Here is a 22,983-nt window from a genome sequence, read left to right as displayed (position 1 = left end):
CCCTCCCTGGCCTGCGGAGTCCTTTATGGCACTTCAGTTTCTCTGGTTCCTAGAACAGATTCCGGCTCTAGCCGAGACTACGGGCAAAGGAGGCCTCAGGGACTTCCTTTCGGGATGTGCTGGGACTCCTGGAGACCAATCCTCAGACGGGTAAAGTCCCTCGCGGCTGGTAGCCGAGGGAGGGAGCCTCTTGCTCGGCTGGCCTGGGGCCGGGAAGACTTCAGTCAACGCACAGTTAATATTGAGTTCCTTGTAGCTCCTTGTAAATCCAGACCCCCCCCCCCCTTCACCCCCCTTTAAATCCTTGGTTGTGTTAGCGATTTCTTACTTGACGTAAAATTCCTTGTTACCTAATCATGCACCTTCCACCCCCCCCCCCCAAAGCTCTTCTCCTCCCCTGGCCGGCTCAGAGGAGAATCCCCCTGATGAAGACTACAAGCAAAAACCTCCTCTTTTCCTCTTTTTTCTTTTCCTAGATGAAAACCTTATATTTTGAATTAAAGACTCTAAGACTATTTCCTGCGGCTGCAATAGTGCCTGGGATCTTCCTCAAACCTCCTCCACCTAAAAGGTGCTCCCCAAACAAAAACCAAAGTCCCCACAGAATGGCATCTGGTTGATTTCAGGAAAACAAGGACAACTTTCTACCTTTCCAGCGAACTGCCAAGGTCCCTCGGCCCCAGATCCTCCTACTACAGACCACTCAACCTTCTCCAGGCGGCTGGGGGCTGGGGGGGTGGGGGGAAGGAGACAGGACTTGCAAGGAGCCCAGGTCCTTTAGTAGGATTTTCACCAAGGCCACTTCCCTGGGAGGGCGGGAGCTCACGTTGATGACTGATTGGAACTACCAACTCTTTCAAATAAAGTTAGAGGCAATCATGATAATTTAGTTTACTTCTGAATATTTTAAATATTATGAAAACAAGTATAACAGTTTTGTTTTCAAAACTCTTCTGAGGTATCAACCATTAAAAGATTGGGGTTTTTGTAAAAAAACACACAGTGGTTTATTGAATACTTACAACGTTTACACCTTCAATATTAATTAAATTCCACTTAGTTTTAGAGGACGGAAGTGCACAAAACAAGTAGCTGTTGGAAACATCTTCAAATAGGGAACGACCACAGATGAAAAGACAGCACTAGATACCGACCCCAACTGAAATGTTAGCGGCCCCGTTTTCTGCTTTGAAATAAAACTTTATAATCCCCAGGAATATTTATATCCAAAGGCCAAGTATTAAAGATACACTTTACATACACACTATTGTCTGCTGTCTTTATCTGGAAGGGGTTGGGTAAGTGGGGTGGGAGCAACGCTGGTGTCTACACAGCCTTGAGGGAACATTCACACACAGAGAATCTACGAGACGACGGGATCCCTTACCACGCGGGAGTGTCCTCTTCATATTAAAATATGGAATGCTTTTCTTCAAATATCCACTTTTTTTTTTGGAGGGGGAGGTGGGGAGCGGATGCCTCAAAGGGGGGCAAAGAGAGGGGAGGCAAATTGCACATAAATAAACCGGATGATTCCAAATGCAAGAAGTCCTCAGAGCGGAGCGTGGAGAGCTTGCCCGGAGTCCTGGGTCTGCTTCCGGCTCCTGGGCCCCGGCTCACTCGCGCTCTCCTCCTCCTCCTCCTCCTCCTCACTGCTTGAGCTCCAGGGCCCAGACGTGCTGCGGCCAGCCTGTCCGGCCTTTGGTTTTCTTGTCGTTGCTGCTCACTGTGCTTTTCAAGATTTCATTCTGGGCAGAGGAGAGGCGAAGGAGAGAAAAGTGGAAAGAGAAATTCAGAAAGGAGACCTGGTTCCACGCCACCCCCTGCACTTTCCGGGGAGAAAAGGAGAGAATGAAAGAACGAGTAAGGGATGAGAAGGGGATGGTTTCAACTCAGCCCCGGCAGGAAAACGACGAAGGTTTGCGCAGCCCTAGCTACCGCCCAGGCCTTCCACGCGCCTGCAACGCTCAACTACCGGATAGGCAAGCTTATAAACAACCAGCCGTTTCCAAGTCGTTTATGGAGGGGCTGGGGGCCTTTTCTCTGACTCCAGATGTAGGGGCGCGAGCGGGGGTCGGCGCTAAATCTGGTTTCCCTGTTTTCAATCGCAATCCCAGATTCGAGCTCTAGGGTAGATGGGGGAGACGTTTCTTCTGCCCTGGCCTGGGCTGGCCGGCAAGGGGCTCTGGGTCACCAACTCCGCAGTGCCTCTCCTCCAAGGCCTCTGAAATCCCCAGCTATTCCAGAGGTCACTCGATTATGCACAGACTAAAGCGCCACAGCCCCCAAAGAAGAAAAACTAGACAAATGGGATTATTTCCCAGGTCCTCCATGGCAATAGCCCTGCTCTGAACACCACCAACCTGTGGGCACTTGGTCAGAACTGGAGAAAACTGCTTTTCAGTTATAGTTCTGTGTTCCTGATAACAACAATGACAGCGACCATATTAGTATTTACTGTTTGTCTTAAAATGCTCAGGGGAATAAAACAAGAAAGACCCACGAAGTACACTCATCTGGGAAGTTTCAGTATAACCTCATCGCCAAAGAGAAACCGGAGCTGCATTTTGAAGTTAAGAGTACTTATTATTTACGTTTACCTCTATGTCTTCTGAGCACTGCGATGAGAACAGCCTTAAAACTCTCTTACCATCAGCGGTGGCCTAGTTCTCCAGGGAGGGATAAGGGGCCGATAGTGGAATAATTGGAACCTAGCGCTTGCAGGCGACTTATTTTAGAAATACCTGAAAGCAAGATCGGATTGGAGGCCAAATGAAGGCTCTAAAAGACATGGAATGACTGGGCCAGTGCAATCGAAAGATCAGGGGGAACCCTGAGTCCGAAAGGCATGCCCGAAGTGCCTGTGGGAATAGCGGTAACCCGGAGGGAAGATCACCAGCGCGGAGCATCCCTCTTAACCTCCTCCTCCTGCTGCCGTCCTCCCCCATCTCCTCAGCCTCTTTCCATAACCTGGTTTTAACAACTTTGGCTTAGGATGCTGGCAAAGGAGGGGGGATGTCACTGCTCAGCCCAACTGGAAGGAGGCCAGTGGTACCGCTCCCCCGAACCCCGCACCCCCTCTGCCCCCTGCCCCCTGGTACTGACCAGCTCCTTCTTCCTCTTCTCTTCTTTCACATCTGTCTTCTTGATCTCCGCCTTGAAGGCCTCCGCCTCGCCATTCTGGTCGTCCTTGGCCAGCAGGTCCATGAGGTAGGCGATGTAGCTGGTGGCCAGGCGCAGCGTCTTGATCTTGGAGAGTTTGGTGTCGGCCGGCACGTTGGGGATACACTCGCGCAGTTCGGCGAAGGCGCTGTTGATGCTCTGAGTCCTGCGCCGCTCCTTGCGGTTAGCAGTGCCCCGGCGTTTCACCGGGCGCGGCCCCCCTAGGCCCGGGGGCCCGGCGCCCGGCGGCACCCCCCCGTAATGGGAGTGGTCCAGGCCGGCGGCGCCGCTGGCGTACTCGGGGCTGTAGGACAGGGCCATGCTATAGTCGGGGGGCGACATCTCGGGGTGGCCGATGAGCCAGCCATGGAAGTAGGGGTTCTCCTCGTGGCTGCAGCGGCTGGCGGCGGCGGCAGCGGCGGCGGCGGCGGCGGCGGCGAACGGATAGCCCTCATGGTGCACCACCGGGTGGTGGGGGAAGCCCCCCACCAGACTCATATCGCCCTCCGCGCCCCTCCACGCGCCCCAGCGTGCGCGCAGCCCCGCCGCGCCCTCGGCCGGGGCCCCCGCTTCGGCGCTGGGCGGCCTCCCCCACCCCCCGCCCCCCAGCCCTCGGGCGCCCGGGCCGGCCCGGCAGCCGCAGAGGGGGCTGCTGCAGCCCGGGCCCCGATCCCCCGCCTGGCCCGCCGGGCCTGCCTCAGCAGCACTGCGGCCGCCGGCTCCCCATAGGGCGCGGCGAGCTGGTCCCGGCACCGTGCGCCCCTGGCCGCGGCCGCCGCCGGCTCCCGCCTGGCTCCCCGGCCCGCGCGCCGGCTCCTGCTTCCCGGGCAGCTGCGGGGAGGCAGAATCCTCTCGTGCTCATGCAAAGGTGCCCGGGCTCCCGCGAGGCTGCTTCGCGGAGTCGCCGGCCTCCACCGCGGCCGCGATCCCGGCACCGAAGCTAACTCGGAATCCCAGGGCGAGTCCGAGCCGCGGGTGGAAGAGCCGGCCCGGCTCTGCAGGGAGGCGGCGGGGTCGGCTGCTCACTGTGAAGCTACCTCCGTGCGACCCTCCCCTTCCCGCCCCTTCCCCTCCCCCCACCAGCCCGGTCTGGGTTCTTGGGCGCTTATTGTTTTAATGAAATTTTTGGTTGTTGTTGTTTTTGGTCCTGGAAATGTGATTTTAGCAGCGGGTAACGTGTCCTCACTCCTCCCGGGCTCCCTCGGAGGGTTTTCAGAGAGGTCTCAGTGCATCCATTTTCTCAGATCCTCTCCTTCTTTCAGGGGAAGGATCTGGGGCCCTGCGGGCGCCTCGGCGCGCGAAGGCGGCGGCTCGGGTTCTCGGCGGGGTCCGCGCAGTGGCCGAGGGAGCTCCTGGGTGGCGGCGGCGGCGGCGGTTCTCCTGGGCTGGACGCCGTGAGGGGAGGAAGCGGATTTTCCCAGCAAGATCTCCATGTACAGCTACATCTTTAGGGCTGCTCGGGTTAATATATGTCGTCAGAGGCTCCTCACGCCAATCCCGGGGCGGCGGGGGCGGTGCCTCTCGCTCTCCGCAATAAAACTTTTTGATGTTCTCGTTGCTAATTGTCGAAGTCCTCTTCCAGGATTGGCTGCCCCTTCATAACCATAAGATAATTAAAACGAGGGGGGGCAGGGTTAAAAAAACTTTTTTATCAGCTAGAGGTTAATGCAAGTGTTTAACAGATGCTGTCCTATTAAATTATCCCGCCCCCCCCCCCCCCAAGTCTCAAATATTGAAGAATCTCAAACCAGGTATAGTATCACTCTGCTTTCTTTTCTGGTTAAAAACAAACAAAAAAAGGTGGAGGGGACGCAGGTATTTCTTTTGGAGGTGTTTTTGTAGGTAACCGAGGCAAGAAAATCAGCAGGCAGCCGCGTGCTATTTTTGCGTGGGGGCCGAGCGCAGAGGCGGCGGGCGGCGGGGTCCCTGCAAAGGGGCGGTTGGGGGCCGGCGCTGTCTTCTCGCCGAGGCGCGCAGCGGGCGCGGCGCGGAAAGGCTGCGCCTCCGACCTGGGCGCAGGCTGGGAGTGCCCGCCTCGAGGTCTCCTTACTTACCCACCACGGTACGTGGCCAGGGCCGTCTGAGGTGGCTTCTGTTATCGTGGCTGCTTTTGAGGATCATGGTTAAGACCACCGGACGGACGGTCAAGCCGGTTGTAAATACCCGTCTTTCCATGTTCTTCAGGGACACCAGCCCCAGCGACGACCTTGGACGATTTCAACGCGCAGGCACCTCGATCCCCCGAATTCGTGGTGTGGCCGGTATCACTGTTCCCCTGGTTTAACTAGCCTGTTTGGTAAGTAACTGAATATTTTTTACAGCGTGTTCAGAGCTTATTTTCCAGTTTTTATGAACAAACATATAAATATATCTCTGCATTCCTGACTCTCCCATAAAAGCGGGCATCTGTGGAAAGCAGGTTTAGTTATCGGAGGGGAACCATTAAACAGCAGTTTAAGAGGCAGAGCGGGAGGACGGCTCGTGGATGTTTAGACTGCTGGCCTTAGTGATCTTGAACGCATTATAACGGAAAATGGATCTCCATTTGTAAGTCAGCGGGCCGCGCGGGGCACCAGGGCCGCGACGCCCGCGTGGCGTGAGCATCTTGAGGAAGCTGGAGAGAGGCTGGGGCGGGGATGGACAGGGGCAGGAGCTGAAACATCCTCAGGACTTGGTTGGGAGTCGCAAAGGGAGCCGGCTATGCAGATCAGGATTCGACCCGAAGGAGTTTGGTGTGGAAAAGGGTGTCAACCAGGACCCCACGCGGCCGTAAATTAGAGGAAGCCCAAGGCAGGGTGCACAGAAGCGTGGGCCGGCCAGGGCGGCCTGGGACTCGCCACTGGGCCTGGCTGGGGTCACCCAGGGGAGACCTTTAACTCCACCTTGGATATCATACTTTGGAAGCAGGCAGAGTCAGGCCCCAGGCCGCCAAGGGAGCCCCACCCCACAAAGGGAGCCCCACCCCAAGGACTCGGAAAGGACAGTCCATTCCTTTCCCGCTGGGCGCTTTCGGCGGAGTCCGCGGTTGGGGATGGAAAGCGAGGTCAGTGCTAATGGCGGGAGGGGTGGTGGGGGCGCCCACCTCCTGTGCTGCGGGGGGATGCAGGGCCGGCTCCCTCAGCCTTTGCAGCCCTGGGCAGCAGCGTGGAAGAAACACTGTTTAGATATTTCCGTGGCTGGGCGTTAGGACAGGGGAAGATCCTCGGAGAGGGGCTAGGAAACCCAGTGTGGGAGTGAAGTGTCCGTTCGGGGCCCTTTCCCTCCCCTCCGCAAGGGGTCAATTTCCCTGGATGCCCCCAGCATAGCATTTTAAGGCAGAGAGCAGGGGGTGGGGAGAAGCTGAAATCAGATTTGTTGGTAAAGTGCCACTTGGGCATGGATCAAAATAGCGAGCTAGAAGCTCTCGACCCCCCAACTTGGATGGGTCTGAGATTTTAGCACAAGCAGGGTGTTTTAAAGACCTTGTTCTTCAAGGAAAGAATATAGGTAGTGTGATGGGGTTCTGTTTACATTTTCACCAGGGAGGCAAACCCTCAATGTGTAAATACTGGTAGTTCAATCCTCTGACATGTGATACTTTTTTTTTTTTTTTAAGTCTGTTTATAAGAACACATCGAGGCCCTGGAAGCAGGTAGACAAAGTATGATGGTGGCACCCAGGCTAGCAACAGATAACTGCTCAGGGAAAGAAGTTGGCAGGCTGCTTTCAGACCCAGAGGGAGTTTTGGGAACTCAAAGGAAGAACGGCTGAGTTGGGGACTGGGATGCTCTGTCCATCAGAGGTGAGTGGCCTCAGTGTCGAAGCCATCAGAATTGGCCACTTTCAGCCTTCTCATGCTCTTTTAATTGAAACCAAAAATGGGCAAATCTCCTCATGGCCCCAGATATCACGGCAAGTGATAAAAGAGATGGAGAACACGGGACAGAAAAGAAAAAAAAAAAAAGTCGTAAAAGATGCTAATCTGAGCATCAGTCCTCACTGACAGTGTCATTATCAGTTAATTAATGCTGTGCAACAGTCTGGGGCTTCATGTAGCTCAGAGAGCCAGACCCAGAGACTACATACAGCCTCAGAAAGGCAATTTGGAGGCGGGGGACAAATGGGTGAACTCCAGCGTCCTTAACTGTAGTTATTAACTCGCAGAGACCAGACTGGCTGAGGGCCATTCTCAGTTCACAACCAAATGAGTCCCCTTTTTTTCTCATAGAGTCCTCTTTTGTACCTTTTGCTGCGGGTCTAGTGGGGTGCTGGGTTAGTCTGCTGCTTTGGAAAGCTGTGAGGCAGATCCACCTCAAGTTTGCCCCCTCCCACCCCCCCCCCCACCCCCAGTTTAGACGATTAGACAGTCTTTGCTTTCTGGTGGTAGTGGGGGAGGGGGGAGAGTGATGGAGGAGAACAGTGGGAAAAGGAAGGGAGGAGGGTGAATTTCCCAGCTGAGATGTCAGCCAGGGACTGCACTAATGTGCACGCTGCTGAGCTGTCCCCCTAAGGGCACAAGTTCCAAGTACTCAAAGGGCGCTAGCATCTGAGGTGATGCAGGCTGTTGGCCACCCTGGGTGCCCGCAGGAGGAATCCTGGTGAGGGTGTACTAACTTGCCTCTCCTTTTCTGAGGCCATGGGCTGAGTTGCAACCAGTCTTACCCAAGTGGGCAGCCCCCTTTTGGAGACATGCTGTGATTCCGTGTCCAGTCTCCACTGTAGCTGATGCTGTACCCTTGTACCGGGCGATACGTCCGCCTCCAGCTAAGCAGACAGAACCGGGTTCAACAATTTGTTTTGCGCCCATGTCTCTTGGCTCTTTCCCTTCACTCCCACCCCTTCCTCTGGAAAAGACTCAAAGAGCCTGGGAGAAGCTGAGAACTAACTCCCTTGCAAACGTTTTGGTCTTGTGAGATATTCCTTTTAAAATCAATCTGCTTTAAACTAAATATTTTTTTTAAAAACTTCAGTCTGTTTTTAGGGAAAATACAGATCTCTCGGAGGTATTTATTATTACAAAGGCAAGGGCAGTTTGTATCTTATGTTTTGCTCATGAGAACTCAAAATAAACTGGACCTGAAAAGAACCAGGCCAGAGGGCCATAAACACACATTTTATGTTTACGGGAATTATGGCTCAATTCCCTTCATCGTTTTTCAAATCTCGTTTTACCTTATTTTCCTGACCAACATAGTTGGAGTGATGGGGCATTCCTTTAAATATCTATAACGCTCTTACATAAGATGAACCCCAGAAAGTGCCGAGAACTCCAGAAAGAACACCAGACCCAGAAGGTGGCAGAAAAAGAAATGTGTTCTTGGAGAAGTAACCTCAGCCTCACCTGTTCCAAGGAAGTTGTTTCTTATGACACCCTGATGGCTTTGCATTTTGTCTGAATTAGGGTGGGATTGAGTCATTTTATAAGCTAGCCACTTGGTCTTAGAACCTTCAGGACATGAAGAATAAGGCATACTGTCTGAGTGGCGGCAAAGGATCTCCCAACTCGGGTTCCATAGTCCCTCCCTTTCTGGTTTGCCTTTTGGGAAATGGTTGTCTACAGACATGGCAAGTGACAGTGACTCCAGAAATGTGGTGGTGCTCAGAGGATACTACTACAATGCAGGATCACGTTTGATTGGACTCTTATATCTGTTTCACAAGAAGTTGCCCATGGCTCTTATGAGATTTTATTTGTTCTGAGCACTTTCTTTTTGCATTTTGGGGTGGGGTGGGGTATTTGGGGAGTGATTCCTCTCCCCTCTTCTTTCCAATCTAGAGCAGATCTGTGGAGATGGGGGAGGGAGGGGCTGATTCAGCTGCAATGACTGTGGAGGGGCTGATTGCTTACGACTCCTTCAGTCCAGTGTTTTTGTTTTTGTTTTTGTTTTCAGTCCAGTTTTGATTAGGAAACATTTAAGTCAGTGGAGAAAATGGGACTTGTTTGGTGCCTCCCCTCCATTTAGCCTTTCTTTCATATTCCCTTCTTCCCTCCCAGCCCTTTCCTCTTTCTCTCTCTCCCTCCTTCCCTCCTCCTCTCTACCGCCCCCCCCCCCCTTCAAATTTGCCTTTGAGCAGTGCTTGGATTTCTGAGGTTTCTGATCCCTTCAGGTCATTGAACCTGAAACTGGTGAAGAATAAGATACTGGCTTCTCCTTTAGTCCTTTAAGAAAAATAAGTATTTTTGTAAAACACTGAGATATAATTGACAAATAACGCTGTGTAAATTTAAGACGTACAATGTGCAAGAAAAACGTCACTGTCCAGTCTTACAGGTAGTGGGAATTTGCATTTTCTTCAAACGGTCCCTGACAAGATCTTCATATTAACTGGCAGATGGGCTGCTGCTGTGGGAGGTTTTCACTGATACCTGGCCAGTTATCCAAGTTAAAATACTTATTCCAACAAAAGGGAACAAAAGAGAATGCACCTGAAAGGGCCTCCCTAGAGGCAGCAAGATGTGTATATAGGAGGTGCTATTGATGTTGTTATAAGAGGTAAGGTAGATCTGATCATTGCTGCTTTCTAGTAAAGCATAGATAGTTTAGAGCACCAGTGGTGTGAGAAAATACATGCCACAGGATTTCTCCTAACTACTTTGTTTCAAGCAAATTACATACACACTGGCAATATTTTCTTCCAAGCTAGAAGGAAAGCACTCCACATTCAGATGACGAGGAAGCAATTGTAATTTTGCATCCACGGTCTATGGGAAAATAAGCAGTCGTTAACTTCAACTAGTCTGCAAGAGGGTTCAGAATGAAATACAAAAGCGAATGGCAACTTAAAATGTGGAGTTTTGGACAAGCCATTTAAGTGAGGGAAGGTTTTGTTTGTGACTGGAGGCCCCATGCATTCCCAGTTGTAACCTCGGTGTAGCGAGAATTCTTAGGAAGTCCTGTTCGGAAGCTTCCTTTGTGAATTCATGTCGTTTTTTTGTTTGTTTTGTTTTGTTTTTAGCCCTGGCAGTTTCTTCCAACCCTTTTCTACTTTATTCTAGGGCCTTTGCTTCTAGACAAGGGACTTGAACAAGGATGGTTAGGTTTCAGGTTAACAAAAAGAAACCCTTTTATTGTCAATATTAATGGCAAACCTCGATTTTTACAAGGTTTAGGTTTAGCGGCACGAGCAGATCAAAAGCAGCTTGGCTCGATTTCTCAATATTCTCCGGAGCTTAGACAATTAGCTGCAATTTTGCGTCGAACGAAACAACACAAAAATGTTAGTTACCAAAATGTTAAAGTTAGTCTTTCGGCAAGGATTTTACCTGTGCACAACGTGTCAGAAGCTAATAAATTCGTCCACTGAACCTGAGTTGAGTTTTGAAGGAAACGCCTTTAACAAAATGTGTGAGCACACTGTCTTCATTTGCAATGCCACGGAGACCTGTTTCAGCTGTGTGCATTCCACACTTGCCTTTCTGGCTGGGTAAGGATCCGGCAGACTGAGGTCTCTCTGGTAATTTGGGTACACCGAGTCTCCAGTTAATGATAGATAATCAGCCTTTGGGTCATTCGGTCATTCTCTTATTACAAACCCCTCCTGCTCTCTCTGATCTCCTTTCAAACTAAATTTCACACAAACAAATAAAGCAAGACAGGGACAAGTTCCTTAAAAAAAAAAAAAAAAAGAAGAGGGAGAAATATTAGAAACTCCTGATACAGAACTCTAAACAAGGAAAGGCAAGCTAAAAGAGGATAGGAAAGAACATCTTATCAAAATGAACATGCTGTGTACAAAACATTAGAAGAGAAGGCTCTGGTTTCTGTTAAAGTGACAGAAAATTAAAATAAAAATAATTGCAGGCAGAGAAGTTATAATATAAACAGAGAAGGCAGGATGCTTGCTGGAAATGCGCAGCACGAGGAGGCTAATTTGTTGTTACAGATTATATATCTGCACCGTGATAGGAGAGGCACTACTTTGTTCTATTTTCCAGAAAAGAATGGCTTTCTTCTTAGTACTTGTGTGAGTGCTCACTTAAGTTAACACAGGCCAAAACCTCGAGGAACAAAAAATGGAATTGCATTCTGCTTGCGAAGCATCCAACTTCAAAAGAAGGAATTGGTTGCATACAAAAAAAAAAAAAAAAAAAGCATTCCATTCAAAACACATTTAGAGGGTTCACTAAATTGGTATGACTGATGCTTTTTTGTTTTGCTGACAGAAGGTGCAGATCATTCTCGGGGAAGTCCAACCGAAACCAGCCCTCGCCTGCCCTCTGGAGTCTTCGTTTTCCAGCCTACATCTGCTTGAGACTCCAGAAAGAGACTTCAGATTGGCCAAGGTACATCTCTGACCAGATCCCTCTAGGAAAAGCTCAGGAATGTGTGACTCTAATTGTTCAGAACTCTGGTGAGAGTGTCCCTAGTGCCATTTTGCTGCCCCTGTCTTTGACAATCCCTTTTGGCCCAAGTCGAGGTCTCCGGAAGGGTCAAGGTCTAGCTGCTGGTGTCAAGCCCAAGCCCCAGGTTTTCAATCCTAGGAGAGGTTGGAACTTTGGCTCAGGGCTTGAACAACTCACAGTTCTCCAAGTTAGAGGGGCAGTCCTGAAACAGCAGCAGGTGGTGAAATTGTGACTCTGAGATTGTCCCGGACTAAAGTCTGGCATTCCTTGACTTGCTAGCATAGCTATCAAACAATCCATGTCTGTCCCATTTTAAAGAATCCACACTTCACTTTGTTTCTTCTAGGCCCAGTTTAAATGCCACCTCCTCCAGGAAGCTTTTCCAGGTATTGCTTTCCCTCTCTCTGCTCCCCCACATTAAGTCCCCTCTCCGGTGCACCCCCCTCACATATTCTCCGGTAGACTCCAGTGACTGTGGGTTCCTTGAGAGTCCAGTCAATGCATTGGGCCCAGCCTGGGATTTAACGGCTTGTGTCAAAGGGATGACTTGGAGACAGTGGGTGAATTCTGCGGATCCCAGTTGCAAGTGGATTGCTTTTCTTTATTTTGAAAGCCACCAGAGCTAGGAGGTGGACCTTAGGGAACGGACCTTCATCTCCAGACTCTCTCGGGAGAACCAGGGAAGTCTTCCTCAGGATAGATCCCACTTGCAGTGGGTCTGAGCCATCAGCATCAGCGCCGAGAGTGAAAAACCCAGCCCCAGCCCGGGCCTCCCCGGGTAACCCCTCTCGACAACTTGAGCGCCAGAGTCAGAGCTGGACAGGGCGGACTCTCGGGCACCCAAATACTGGCTGCGTGATCTCGAACCAGATCATCCGTCTCTCTAACCCTTAGTTTCTTCATCTGAACAATGGGTTAATGACGCCGTCCTTGAGGGTGTGTAGGGAAGATTAGATGAGATCAAGATGCACTGGAGAGCGAGACGCCTGACACACAGGCAGCGCTCAATAATTACTTATGTACTGTCTCTTCCTGCCTCTTCAGCTTCCTCCCCTCCCTTCCAGCCTCCTCAAGACCTAGCCCGACGGCGACGGGCCAGGTGGCGTCGGAGGTCACCGCTTGCCTGCATGCCCCGAGCCAAGAGCAACCGCGGTTCCGCGGGGATCGCAAGGGCCTCAGGCCTCGCAGGACCGTGGGCACTGGAGAGTGAGATGTGGGGCTGCGGCCGCCACCCGGGAATGTTGGGGGACAAGGGGCACTGCTCCGGATTTAGGCCGCCGGCCCTCCAGCCCTGCCTTGGCTGTTGGGCCGCCTCCTTCACCTTGGTTAAGTTCTCCTTTTGCTCCCCATTCCCGCTCGGGGTGCCCGCCACCAAGGAGGCCGGTTCGCCGCAGCTTAGGCCAGGGGAGGTCACTGCTCTGGGGCGGATGGACCCCCAGCTTCCCCCAGCTCGTCTCCGAGGACTTTTCGCCGGAGGCGGGCAGGAAGGGGTTAAGAGCACCCCTTCCCCCCCCCCCCCCCCCTCCCCCGCGGCCAATCCAGAGCCCTGGGCTGCGGGCGAAGGCCGCCGCTTCCCTCCTGAGGTCTCATTAGGGAAACCCTCACCGCTATTTTCAACATTTCCTCAATCAAGTGCCTTTAAATAGAGCTGCACAAACAAATTGGCGGCAAAAGCGTAGATCTTGTCACGATTGAGACCAATCCAATATTTCAGCCTTGTTTGCTTTGCAATTACGGCTTGGCTTGTGGCTGCGGTGCCACCGGGGCAAATCTGCAGCCGCCCGCTCTCTCCACGGCACCCTCGGCGGGCGGAGGAAGCGACCCGCAGCGCCGCCGGAGGGAGGGGGGTGGCGCTGGAGGAGGTGGCGCGAGGGCGAGGGGCGGGCGGCGGAGCCTTCCCGAAGCCCGCGTGCGAGGGGCGCGGGCCCTGGGAAGGAGGCTGGACTTCTCAGGTTCCTGGCCGAGCCCCTGCGATACATACAGTAACAATAAAACGTGCGGTACGCCTGCCGAAACCAGTGTCGTGTCCTTATCCGGCTCCTTTCCCCCCCTGTTCCCTTGCCCCTCACTTCCGTCTCCACTGCTTCTTTCTTCGGTATTTGTTAGCGGTTACCGGTTTCCCCTTCTTTCTTGCTGTTAAACTGCAAGCATGATTTGTTATGTTTTCCATAGCTGCTTATTCTTGTTTGACTTCTTGTGCAAAGGCACTTTAAATCTGCTGCAGGAAGAGCAAAGCTCCAAATGGTTTGGATGGGCTCCTGCAGGCGCCTGGCTGCCCCCCTGCCCTCCCCCTCCCCCCTCCCCCCCTTCCCCCCCTCAGTTCTTGCGGGATGGCTCTGGTGTAAATCTGCCGCTGGGTGCGTTCGGTCACCGCGCCGGCCAGCAGAGTTTGTATCAGCAGAACAGTAGTTAACTCAAATCAGGTCCTAAGCCTTGTATTTCACAGACAATTAAATCTTGGCTGCTGTTGAACAAAATTGTAATATTTACTCTGCTCTGTACTGAGGAGCACTTTTAAAGTCAAAAACAAATACATTTCAAAGAGAAAATATGATAATAAATCTCTTTTTATGGATTTTCCCTGCATAAGTGGAAACAACGTGATTTAAATTCCGACGCCTTCACCCTCCTCTCAGGCACAGCTGAGGTTGTACAGATACTGTCTTTTAACACACAGTCTTCAGGTCTGGGGGGCGGCACCTGCATTTGTGACATTCAATTTCGTTTCCGAGGTTTCACACCCCACCCTAACCCACATAGGCAAATGCAACGAGGATTATGGAATAATTAGGTCTGGGATGTGAAGCCCATTTTCACACTGATTCCAGAGAGGTGCACATGACTTGGGTCATTTTTTTATGACTTCATATTACCTTATAAATGACTACCCATTTTCCTCTCCTGTTGGCTTCTGAAGGAGGTGGGAGAGTTGAGGCAGAGAAATATTTTTAGGGGACTCTGGGGTACACGTTAAAATATGCTTCTTTATTATTATGTCAAAATGCGTAAGGTATGGACCTACATTTGTTTGCTGGTGGGCATAAAATAAATTCATGGCTATTCAAGTTAATCAGCAATCTCTTTAAAGCTTTACTTTTTTTTGGTTTATAATCCCACCTAGATTGTAGCTTCATTCTTCAGGATCACCCTCCTATGGTAACATTTTTCATTTTCAGTTTTATTTAAAGCAAACCTCAGAAATAATGGTTTCATAAAGTTGTGCAATGTCAAAGCCACACAATAATATTTCAAGTTCATATGTCATGCACGCCCGTGTATCTCTCTCAAGAAATAGGAAGCAGTAGCTAGAAAGGGTACCATTTCATGAGAATTCTGTCTTCACCAAAAAAAAAAAAAAAAAAAAACCAAAAAAAAAACACCCCAAAACTGGTCTGGCATATTATCCAATGCACAAATTATAATATTACTTTCATGTGTGTTAATCTGTTTAGTATTAAAACTGCTATGTCTTAACCATTAACATGTTTTACCACACTGCTTTCAAATGGGTGATCTCAGATAATTATGAAGATTTTGATGTTAATCCCATGTTAAGTGAACAACCATGAAAATAACCTTAAAGCATTATTATTCTAATATAAACGCCAACAAACACAATTATAGAGGGAACATGATTACTTTTTATCTGGCATTATCCTATAAGGATATGGCTACATTCATTTCTCTTTAAATCAGAGCAGTTTTCAATTACTTTTTAATACAATTTTTTTCAACACTGCATTTCACAGTATCTATAAACCACAACAACTTTGTGCTGACAGATACATATTTTTTCAACATTGTTATTCATTAGCTTCTTTGAAAACTCACTAAAATAGAATAATATACAAAAAACATCAAAATATAGAGAACAATTATTAGGTTCTACATATTTATTTAGGTAAGCCAATGTTATTAAAATTGAAAACATGTGCCCGGCATATAAATGTTTCTTTAAGAATTCTTTTTTTGGATGCACAGTTATTATTTTTTAAACCAACTCAGATTTTCAAGTACTGAATTTTCGCTCTAAACAGGCATTGCATTGTTTTAGACAGTAGCTCCTGGAAGCTACTGTCTTAGTATTTTAGACTTCCAAACAACAATTGGAATTGGATAAATGCTTTCAGCTGGGAGCACTTTCTTAATACCTTTGTAGGTAATAGGATTCCCTATTTGTGTGGGGTGACAAATGGACAGTAGGATGGACAGACTGCCTACCCGTTGTGGAATCTACCAGAAAATGAAGTTTTTGAGTTCATTTGTGGTCCGTCTAAAAGAAATTCTGCTAAAATGCGAAATCAGGAAAATCGAGTGAGTGATTTTTCTAAGTACTTTTATGAATGATGGCTTGAAAAGGGGGATGAAAAATATAAAAGGGAATGCAGAAACATAAAATCTGGAAAAGATAATTTCCTTAGACAGGATCTGGCTCTTTTTCTATAAACAAGAGGGTGATGAATCGGATCCATATAATGAAATAGATTGTTCTTGTTTTCTTCAATTGGGTGATTTTTAGAGTAGACTTTTCACCGGATGAAGAAGCCCAATTAAGGAGATATATGTAGATTTTTGTATATGGGAAAACGCTAGCTTCCATGATTTTTAAATATTGCTTTAAAATATAAAGACCTTTAATCCACTGTACCATTGTTCTTTCTTAAGGAATACATGTCTAAAAGCAGCGAATTTTTTCAAACTGGTATTAAACTGGAATAATGAAGTATGTCCATGAGATGATTTTCATAAACTCCCAAGTTGCTGAGAAAAAAACTGAAAAACAATTTTTTTTTCAGGAACAAACCAGGGGACTTTCTTATTATTCTGGGATAAATAGAGCAAGAAACTGCCTCCTTACATTCCTAGTAATTATTTTCGTTTTTCCAAACATTGTTCAGTTCTATGCATTTTTTTTTTACTATTCAAGTAAAGATGATATTAACAACAAAATTACAGAATCTGATAGAGTGACTATTTTTGCTTTAATACAAATATAAATTATATATGGGCTGTTTAAGTGCTTAGTTGTTTGAATGCTGAATTTTTCTTTTTTCAGATAGAGTGATACTTAATGAAGTGTTTATAACGATAAATATGATGGCTCGTCAAAGGTAAAACAGTCATGAGACCAAAGTAGTATTTGAATCTGTGGGGTGTGAGCTGCACTTTGTAAATTTTAGTGCCTTTAAATCATGACCTAGGTTTTTTTTTTTTTTTTTTTAAGTTTATTTTGTTTGTTTGCTTTTTTGAGAGACAGAGACAGAGGCAGAATCCCAAGCAGGCTCTGTGTTGTCAATGTGGAGCCTGACACAGGGCTCCAATTCATGAACTATGAGATCATGACCTGAGCTGAAATCAAGAGTCAGGTGTTTAACCGACTGAGTCACCCTGATTCCCTGTGACCTAGGTATTTGTAATGAGGATATCCTGGAGGGAACGTCAGGAGTCCTCAAGGTACACAGGCAGGAGCACACAATCATATAGAGAAACTTGCCTTCAGAATAACGTTCCCAGCCTGCTCCCTTACCCCCCAACCCCCTGCCCTGTCATGTTTCTACTTGCTATATTTTACTAAAAGTCACAGAATTTTAAGGGTTGCTGTAGTTCAGTGGGCTTTTCTCTCCTTAAATACTTTAATATCATATGATATTAATATAACTACGTTAATGATTGAGAAGCTCACTCAGCTGTTCCTGTTTTTTGTCCTGTTCTTCACTCTCTGAACCCGTGGAAACAACTAGTTTACGCACTGAATTTTTCTCATTGCCTTGAATAATAGTTTTAGCTTATAATCTCAGATACATATGAGTAAATAGTAAGCCATATACCTTTTATTATATTATTGTTTATGCCCTGTGTCATGTTAGAAAGAATCTAAAGCCATATTTTCAAGAATTGGAAAGATACATTTAAAAAAGTCTGGCAAAGTAATCCCTGTAAATCTAATCGTAACTAATTTTGATGTTTATTACAAGATCAATGATGTGTTCTGGCGAATATTCGATCCCAAGATGGAGCAAAATCACATTTAAAATGAGACAAATTTTTAAAATGAATTTTGAGTAAATTGTTAATAAATCATCATAATAATACATGGAAATTAAGCTATTATTATGCATGGAAAGCTGCATAACATGGTGATTAAGAGCAAGCCTCCTGGAGTCCCGAGGCGGTTTTGAATCCTGACTACAATATGTTTCAGCGTGTGATCTTGGGAAAATAGCTATTCTCTGCTTCAGTTACCACATCTACAGAAGGTGGATAATGACTATAGACTGTTACAGCGTCATGATGAACATGTGGTGAGATGACTCCCACGAGGCTCTTAGTTGAGGGTCTGGCATAGAGTAAATGCTTAATAAACATTAGCTCTTCTTTTTGGCGTAGCTCTACAACATTGAAAAGTGGCATGCCACAGATACCTTTCTGAGTTGACAGCCCACAGATTTCACGGGCATTTGTATGAGAAGCCTACATTGGCTTGCAGACCTCGATGTCGACAGGGTAAAGGCAATGACTTCTGTCTGTCTTCAGAAGTTCTAGAAAGGTATGGCGAGATGGTCCCAGGGATAGCAATGGCTGGACTGGAAATCTAGCTTATTGCCATCTTGGCCATGTGTAGTGTGGTCAGCGGGTGCCTGACACAAAGGTCTAAACTGAGGAAAATGACACAGGAAGGAAATGAAATACTCTAGGCCCAATGGTCTCCCCATTGTTTTAATTGAGCACTCTAACAGTAAAACATTTAAGTACATATTTATTTGCAAATTATGTGTCTGCACTACTCTACTGATATATACATTATAAACCCACTCAAAAAGTGAACTAAAAATGGGCAAGATACAGAATTGAACAATAGGTTTAAATATTTGCAGGTGAGATAAATTCAGTATCATCAGGGGAGATAAATTTAGTATCATTGGCAGTAGATGCAAATCCACGTTATAAGTGGTCTTGGTCATTGGAAAATGCTTTGATTGACTTAATGGTTGATTTGTTTTGTTATTGTTTCTGCCTTGTTTTGTGGCTGATTAAAGCTCTTCCAGTGTCTGTTCTACCACTTTCTTGATGGTTTATGTCCGTATTTGAATTATCTTTAATCTGAAGTCCATTGTAGGGCTCTTTTTCTTCAAGTTGTTTTTAGTTATTTAGAGAGAGCATGCACACACACAAGAGAGCAGGGGAGAGGCAGAGAGAAGAGAGGGAGGGAGGGAGAGAGAGAGAGAGAGAGAGAGAGAGAGAGACAGAATCCCAAGTAGGCTCAGCATTGCCAGTGTGGAGCCCAATGCGGGACTTGAACTCACGAACCATGAGATCACTACTTGATCCGAAACCAAGAGTTGGAGGCTTAAATGACTGAGCCACCTAGGAACCCCTGTAGGGCTTTAAAAAAAAAAAAAAAAAAAACTTCTGTCCATTTGGTGAAGATGAGTTTGGTTAAAACTAGAGTATGTAATCTGCGTCCACCTAACTGAGGCATTTAAGCCATAACACATCTCAGTCTATGTGAGCTTGTGTGGAGGCCACTATAAACTCCTCCACAGTAGAGATCTCCTCCTTCCCTAAGGATACCACGTGCGCCTCAGGAATATATTGTCCAGGACCAAGTGAAGGTGTTGGTGAACTCATTTCTAATTGTTTACATAAAAACATACATAAAGAGAATTTCTAATATGGTCTTGCGCCCCATTCTTATGGTTTCTGGCATTTCTCTCCTTTGAGGTTCTACAGCAGAATGAATGAGACCCTTAGGTGCCCTGGACTTTGTTCTCGACAAACAGGTTCTGATTCTGTCCATTCTGAAGATAGAAGAGATGAACCGTCGGTGGCATTGACTGGAGAGGTGAAATAATTGTCCCAAGTTCACACAGTTTGTAGGCAGCAGAGCTGTGTTTGAACTTGTTTTCTGCAAGCAATATCATGCTGTTTCTGTCCCATCGTCTTAAATGACTTTGGAATTGTATTCATATTTGTCTGAGCTGAAGGGAGATGGAGGTACAAAACTGGACAGACGCAATGGTTCTAAGTGGTGCTGGGAAGGGATGAAGAGGAAGCAGGTACGCTGGGATATATAAGGATCAAATGGAGTCATGTAAAAAAAGGACTTCGCATTTATTGAGCACTTATTTTCCCCTGTGCTCATTACACACACTATTCCTTTAAAACAGTTCTTTACCTCAAGGGATAGGTTTTACATACAAGGAAATGAAAGTTCAGAGGTGTTAAGTAATTTGTCTAAAGCGCACAGGTTTTAAATTGTAGGGTTCAAACCAAAGACAGTGGCCATTAAAAATACATATTTTCAGTATCTGGGCAATGTTGACATAACAACATATATTAAATTTGAAAGCCTCGTGAACTGTTTTTATCCCAAATTGGCTTTCTGTCTTTGGCTAAAAATCAACCGTGACAGCACCAAACGCTGGCGAAGATGCAGGGAAACTGATCACAAAGACGCTGCTGGTGGGAATGTAAAATGGCACAGCCAGTCTGGGAGAGAGTTTGGCAGTTTCTTCAAAAGTAAATGTGCAGCTATCATGTGATTCAGCAATTGACCCCTGAACATTTATCCCAGATTGATGAAGACTTCAGTTTGCAGAGAAACCTGTACGTGAGAGCTTGTTCATGACAGCCCCAAACTGAGAACAACTCAGAGGTCCTTCAAGGGATAAACAAACTTAACCATTCCGTTAACAGTGAAGCATGTAGGGCTCATCGTGGTACATCCATACCATGGAATACTATTCAGCAACAAAAAAGGAATAACTTATTGGTAAGGGCAACAACCCAAATGAATCTCTAGAGAATTACACCAGGTTAAAAAGAAAAAAAAAGGTCACCACAAAAGGTTATACCCTGTATGGTTCCATTTCCATAACATTCTTGAAATGACCAAGTTTTAGAAATGGAGAAAAGATTAATGGTTTACTAGAGGTTAAGCAGCAGTGGGAGTCACAGGAAGTGGGTGCAGCTACAGAAGGGCAACAAGAGGGATCCTTGTGGTTATGCAAATGTTCTGTATCTTAGCCGTATTAATGTCGATATCCTGGTTGTGATATTTTACTATAATTTTGCATGTTACCATAGGGAGAAGCTGGGTAAAGGGAGCAAGGGGTCTCTATTATTTGTTACAACTGCATGAGAATCTATAATTACCTCAAAATAAAAAGCTTAATAAGAAAGTCGGCTGACCTTCAGTGGCTTCCAGAACTGACCTGAAAATAGGGGAAAGTTGGGATTGAGAATGGGAGTTGTGAACTTTAAGAATTATTTTCAGTGCACCGCTCAAACTGGGTCTGAATTTTTTCCTTCTGATCTTTATTATGGATTATCATGCAATTCTTACTGCTATTTTGGGGAAGAAAAAAAATGTCACCTCTTCATCGTAGGACTTCTAGTTTGCAAACCATTGTTATTTTTTTTAGTCCATCAGCTCTCTCACTTACAGAGTAGACGATGAAACTAGATGGGCTCCCGGCTGGCTCAGTAAGAACAGCATGGACCTCTTGGTCTCCTGGTCATGAGTTTGAGCCCCAGGTTGGGTGTAGACATTACTAAAAATAAAATAAAATAAAATAAAATAAAGTAAAATAAAATAAAATAAAACAAAATAAAACAAAATAAAATAAAATAAACTTAAAAAGATGAAACTAGGTTACATTGGGTCTTATTGTCACATCTATTCTTAAAGTCACAGAAGAGTATTTATTTATTTTTATCCTTCTTTTCTCTTTGTCCTTTTAAACTTATTTTTTCTCTTTTCCCCCGTATTCCATTTGAACTCATATTTCCCGATACTGTACTATTTAATCAAAAAAAATCCAATAAGTGCACATGTTGTAGATGGAATTAGTGATGTCATTCTTAAGATGCAGAATATAAAGATATATTGATTCTCCACACAGTACTGCGTACGTGCAGTAGGCTTGGATGTTCTGATTTTTGGAGAGGTATAGTGGAAATTCTATGTGTAAATAAAAAAACGATGATTTGTTGAGAAGATAAAGGCACAGTCACAGGACCCTCTGCAAACACCTGCCAGTGCCAGAGAGTGACTTCGTCATCACAGAGGAGATACCGTCACCGCAAATAGGGCTTCCATCGGGAGAATTTCAGGACATATTCTGGGGAAGGGTTAAATAAATCAGGGGACTTGCTGACAGCAAGTGGTATCTTTCAGTGGCTTATTTGTAACACAGCATCAGAGAATTGAAATGAGTCCCAGGTGGTCTTTGGGAGCTGAAAAAAGTCCCAATGAATTGGCCAACGTCAGCCCAGGATTCATTTCAACATCACTGAGCAGTCTCTAAGTGACGGTTTATCAGATACCACCGTCAGAGAAGATTATGCTAAATACAGTGGTGGAACTAACATATGTTAATCCAGGGAACGTTAGTTATAGTTCACTTAAATGACTTCTCTCATTGCAGCATTAGAAGACCCTAGAACTGCTCTTTTATAATATATTCAGTTCTATCACTGTTACTACAACACACACATCTTTTCCAAGGAACTTAAAGCTCATTGAATTCTGTTTTCTTTTTTTAACATCTATTTATTTTTGAGAGAGAGAGACAGAGCACGGGCCGGGGAGGGGCAGAGAGAGGGAGACACAGAATCCAAAGCAGGCTCCAGGCTCTGAGCTGTTAGCACAGAGCTGGACGCGGGGCTCAAACCTACCAACTGGGAGAGCATGACCTGAACCCAAGTTGAATGCCTAACCAACTGAGTCACCCAGGAGCCCCTAAAGTGCACTTCTTTCTTTCTTTTTTTATTTTTTATTTTTAATGTTTATTTTTGGGAGAGAGAGAGATCGCGAGTGAGGGAGGGACAGAGAGAGAGGGAGACACAGAATCCAAAGCAGGCTCCAGGCTCTGAGCATCAGCACGGAGCCCAATGGGGACTTGAGCTCATGAACGCGAGATCATGACCTGAGCCCAAGTCAGCCCTTTAACCGACTGAGCCACCCAGGCGCCCCTAAGTGCATTAAATTCTTAAATTTAATTCTTAAATTTTTCAGTCACACTGAAAAAGATTTTTTTATTCTAACGATGTATTTAATCCCTTATTCTCTTATAATACTGTATAATACAATTTATTCAAGAATGCCGTAGTTGGATGCTAAAATGAAGTCTTTCAACTCAGCCAGCTTGCAGTGGAATGAAAGATGTCAAAAAAGACAATTGAGGGACACCTGGGTGGCTCAGTTGGTTAAGCATCCGACTTTGGCTCAGGTCATGATCTCCCGATTGATGAGTTTGAGCCCTGCATTGGGCTCTGTACTGACAGCTCAGAGCCTAGAGCCTGCTTCAGATTCTGTGTCTCCCTCTTTCTCTGCCCCTCCCCCCCACCTCTGAAAAATAAACTATAAAAAAAAGGTGATTGTCTGGAGACTAGAGATGCTGGAGAAGATGTGGAGAAATGGGAACCCTCTTGCACTGTTGGTGGGAATGCAAATTGGTGCAGCCACTCTGGAAAACAGTGTGGAGGTTCCTCAA

At 46.7% G+C, this 22,983-nt stretch overlaps 2 protein-coding genes and 1 long non-coding RNA gene across 4 annotated transcripts; 2 read left to right on the top strand and 1 right to left on the bottom strand.

Moving 5' to 3' along the window:
• Nucleotides 1–976: 976 nt before the first annotated feature.
• Nucleotides 977–3,674, bottom strand: HAND2 (heart and neural crest derivatives expressed 2). The gene is made up of 2 exons (XM_042933895.1): nt 3,106–3,674; nt 977–1,748 (listed from the first exon to the last, which is right to left on the bottom strand). The coding sequence occupies exons 1-2, from the start codon at nt 3,658–3,660 to the stop codon at nt 1,650–1,652; spliced, it is 654 nt and encodes a 217-aa protein (XP_042789829.1). The 5' UTR covers nt 3,661–3,674; the 3' UTR covers nt 977–1,649.
• A 1,193-nt stretch (nt 3,675–4,867) lies between these two features.
• LOC122216929 lies at nt 4,868–11,420 on the top strand. 2 transcript variants are annotated; one of them, XR_006201195.1, is made up of 4 exons: nt 4,868–4,913; nt 5,347–5,458; nt 6,758–6,943; nt 11,306–11,420. It is a non-coding gene; the product is annotated as an uncharacterized LOC122216929 (long non-coding RNA). The 2 variants fall into 2 exon arrangements; XR_006201194.1 differs by lacking the exon at nt 6,758–6,943.
• Nucleotides 11,421–11,837: 417 nt separating this feature from the next.
• On the top strand, nt 11,838–13,770 carry LOC122216928 (collagen alpha-1(I) chain-like). Its single transcript, XM_042933894.1, has 2 exons — nt 11,838–11,871; nt 12,550–13,770. Exon 2 carries the CDS (start codon nt 12,613–12,615, stop codon nt 13,129–13,131), a length of 519 nt encoding a protein of 172 aa, XP_042789828.1. The 5' UTR covers nt 11,838–11,871; nt 12,550–12,612; the 3' UTR covers nt 13,132–13,770.
• The last annotated feature ends 9,213 nt before the right edge of the window (nt 13,771–22,983 follow it).

This window comes from Panthera leo, chromosome B1, assembly GCF_018350215.1.
Source record: "Panthera leo isolate Ple1 chromosome B1, P.leo_Ple1_pat1.1, whole genome shotgun sequence".
Lineage (NCBI taxonomy): Eukaryota > Metazoa > Chordata > Mammalia > Carnivora > Felidae > Panthera > Panthera leo.
The sequence above is the reverse complement of the archived record's forward strand: the minus strand, read 5'-3'. Positions and strand labels throughout refer to the sequence as shown.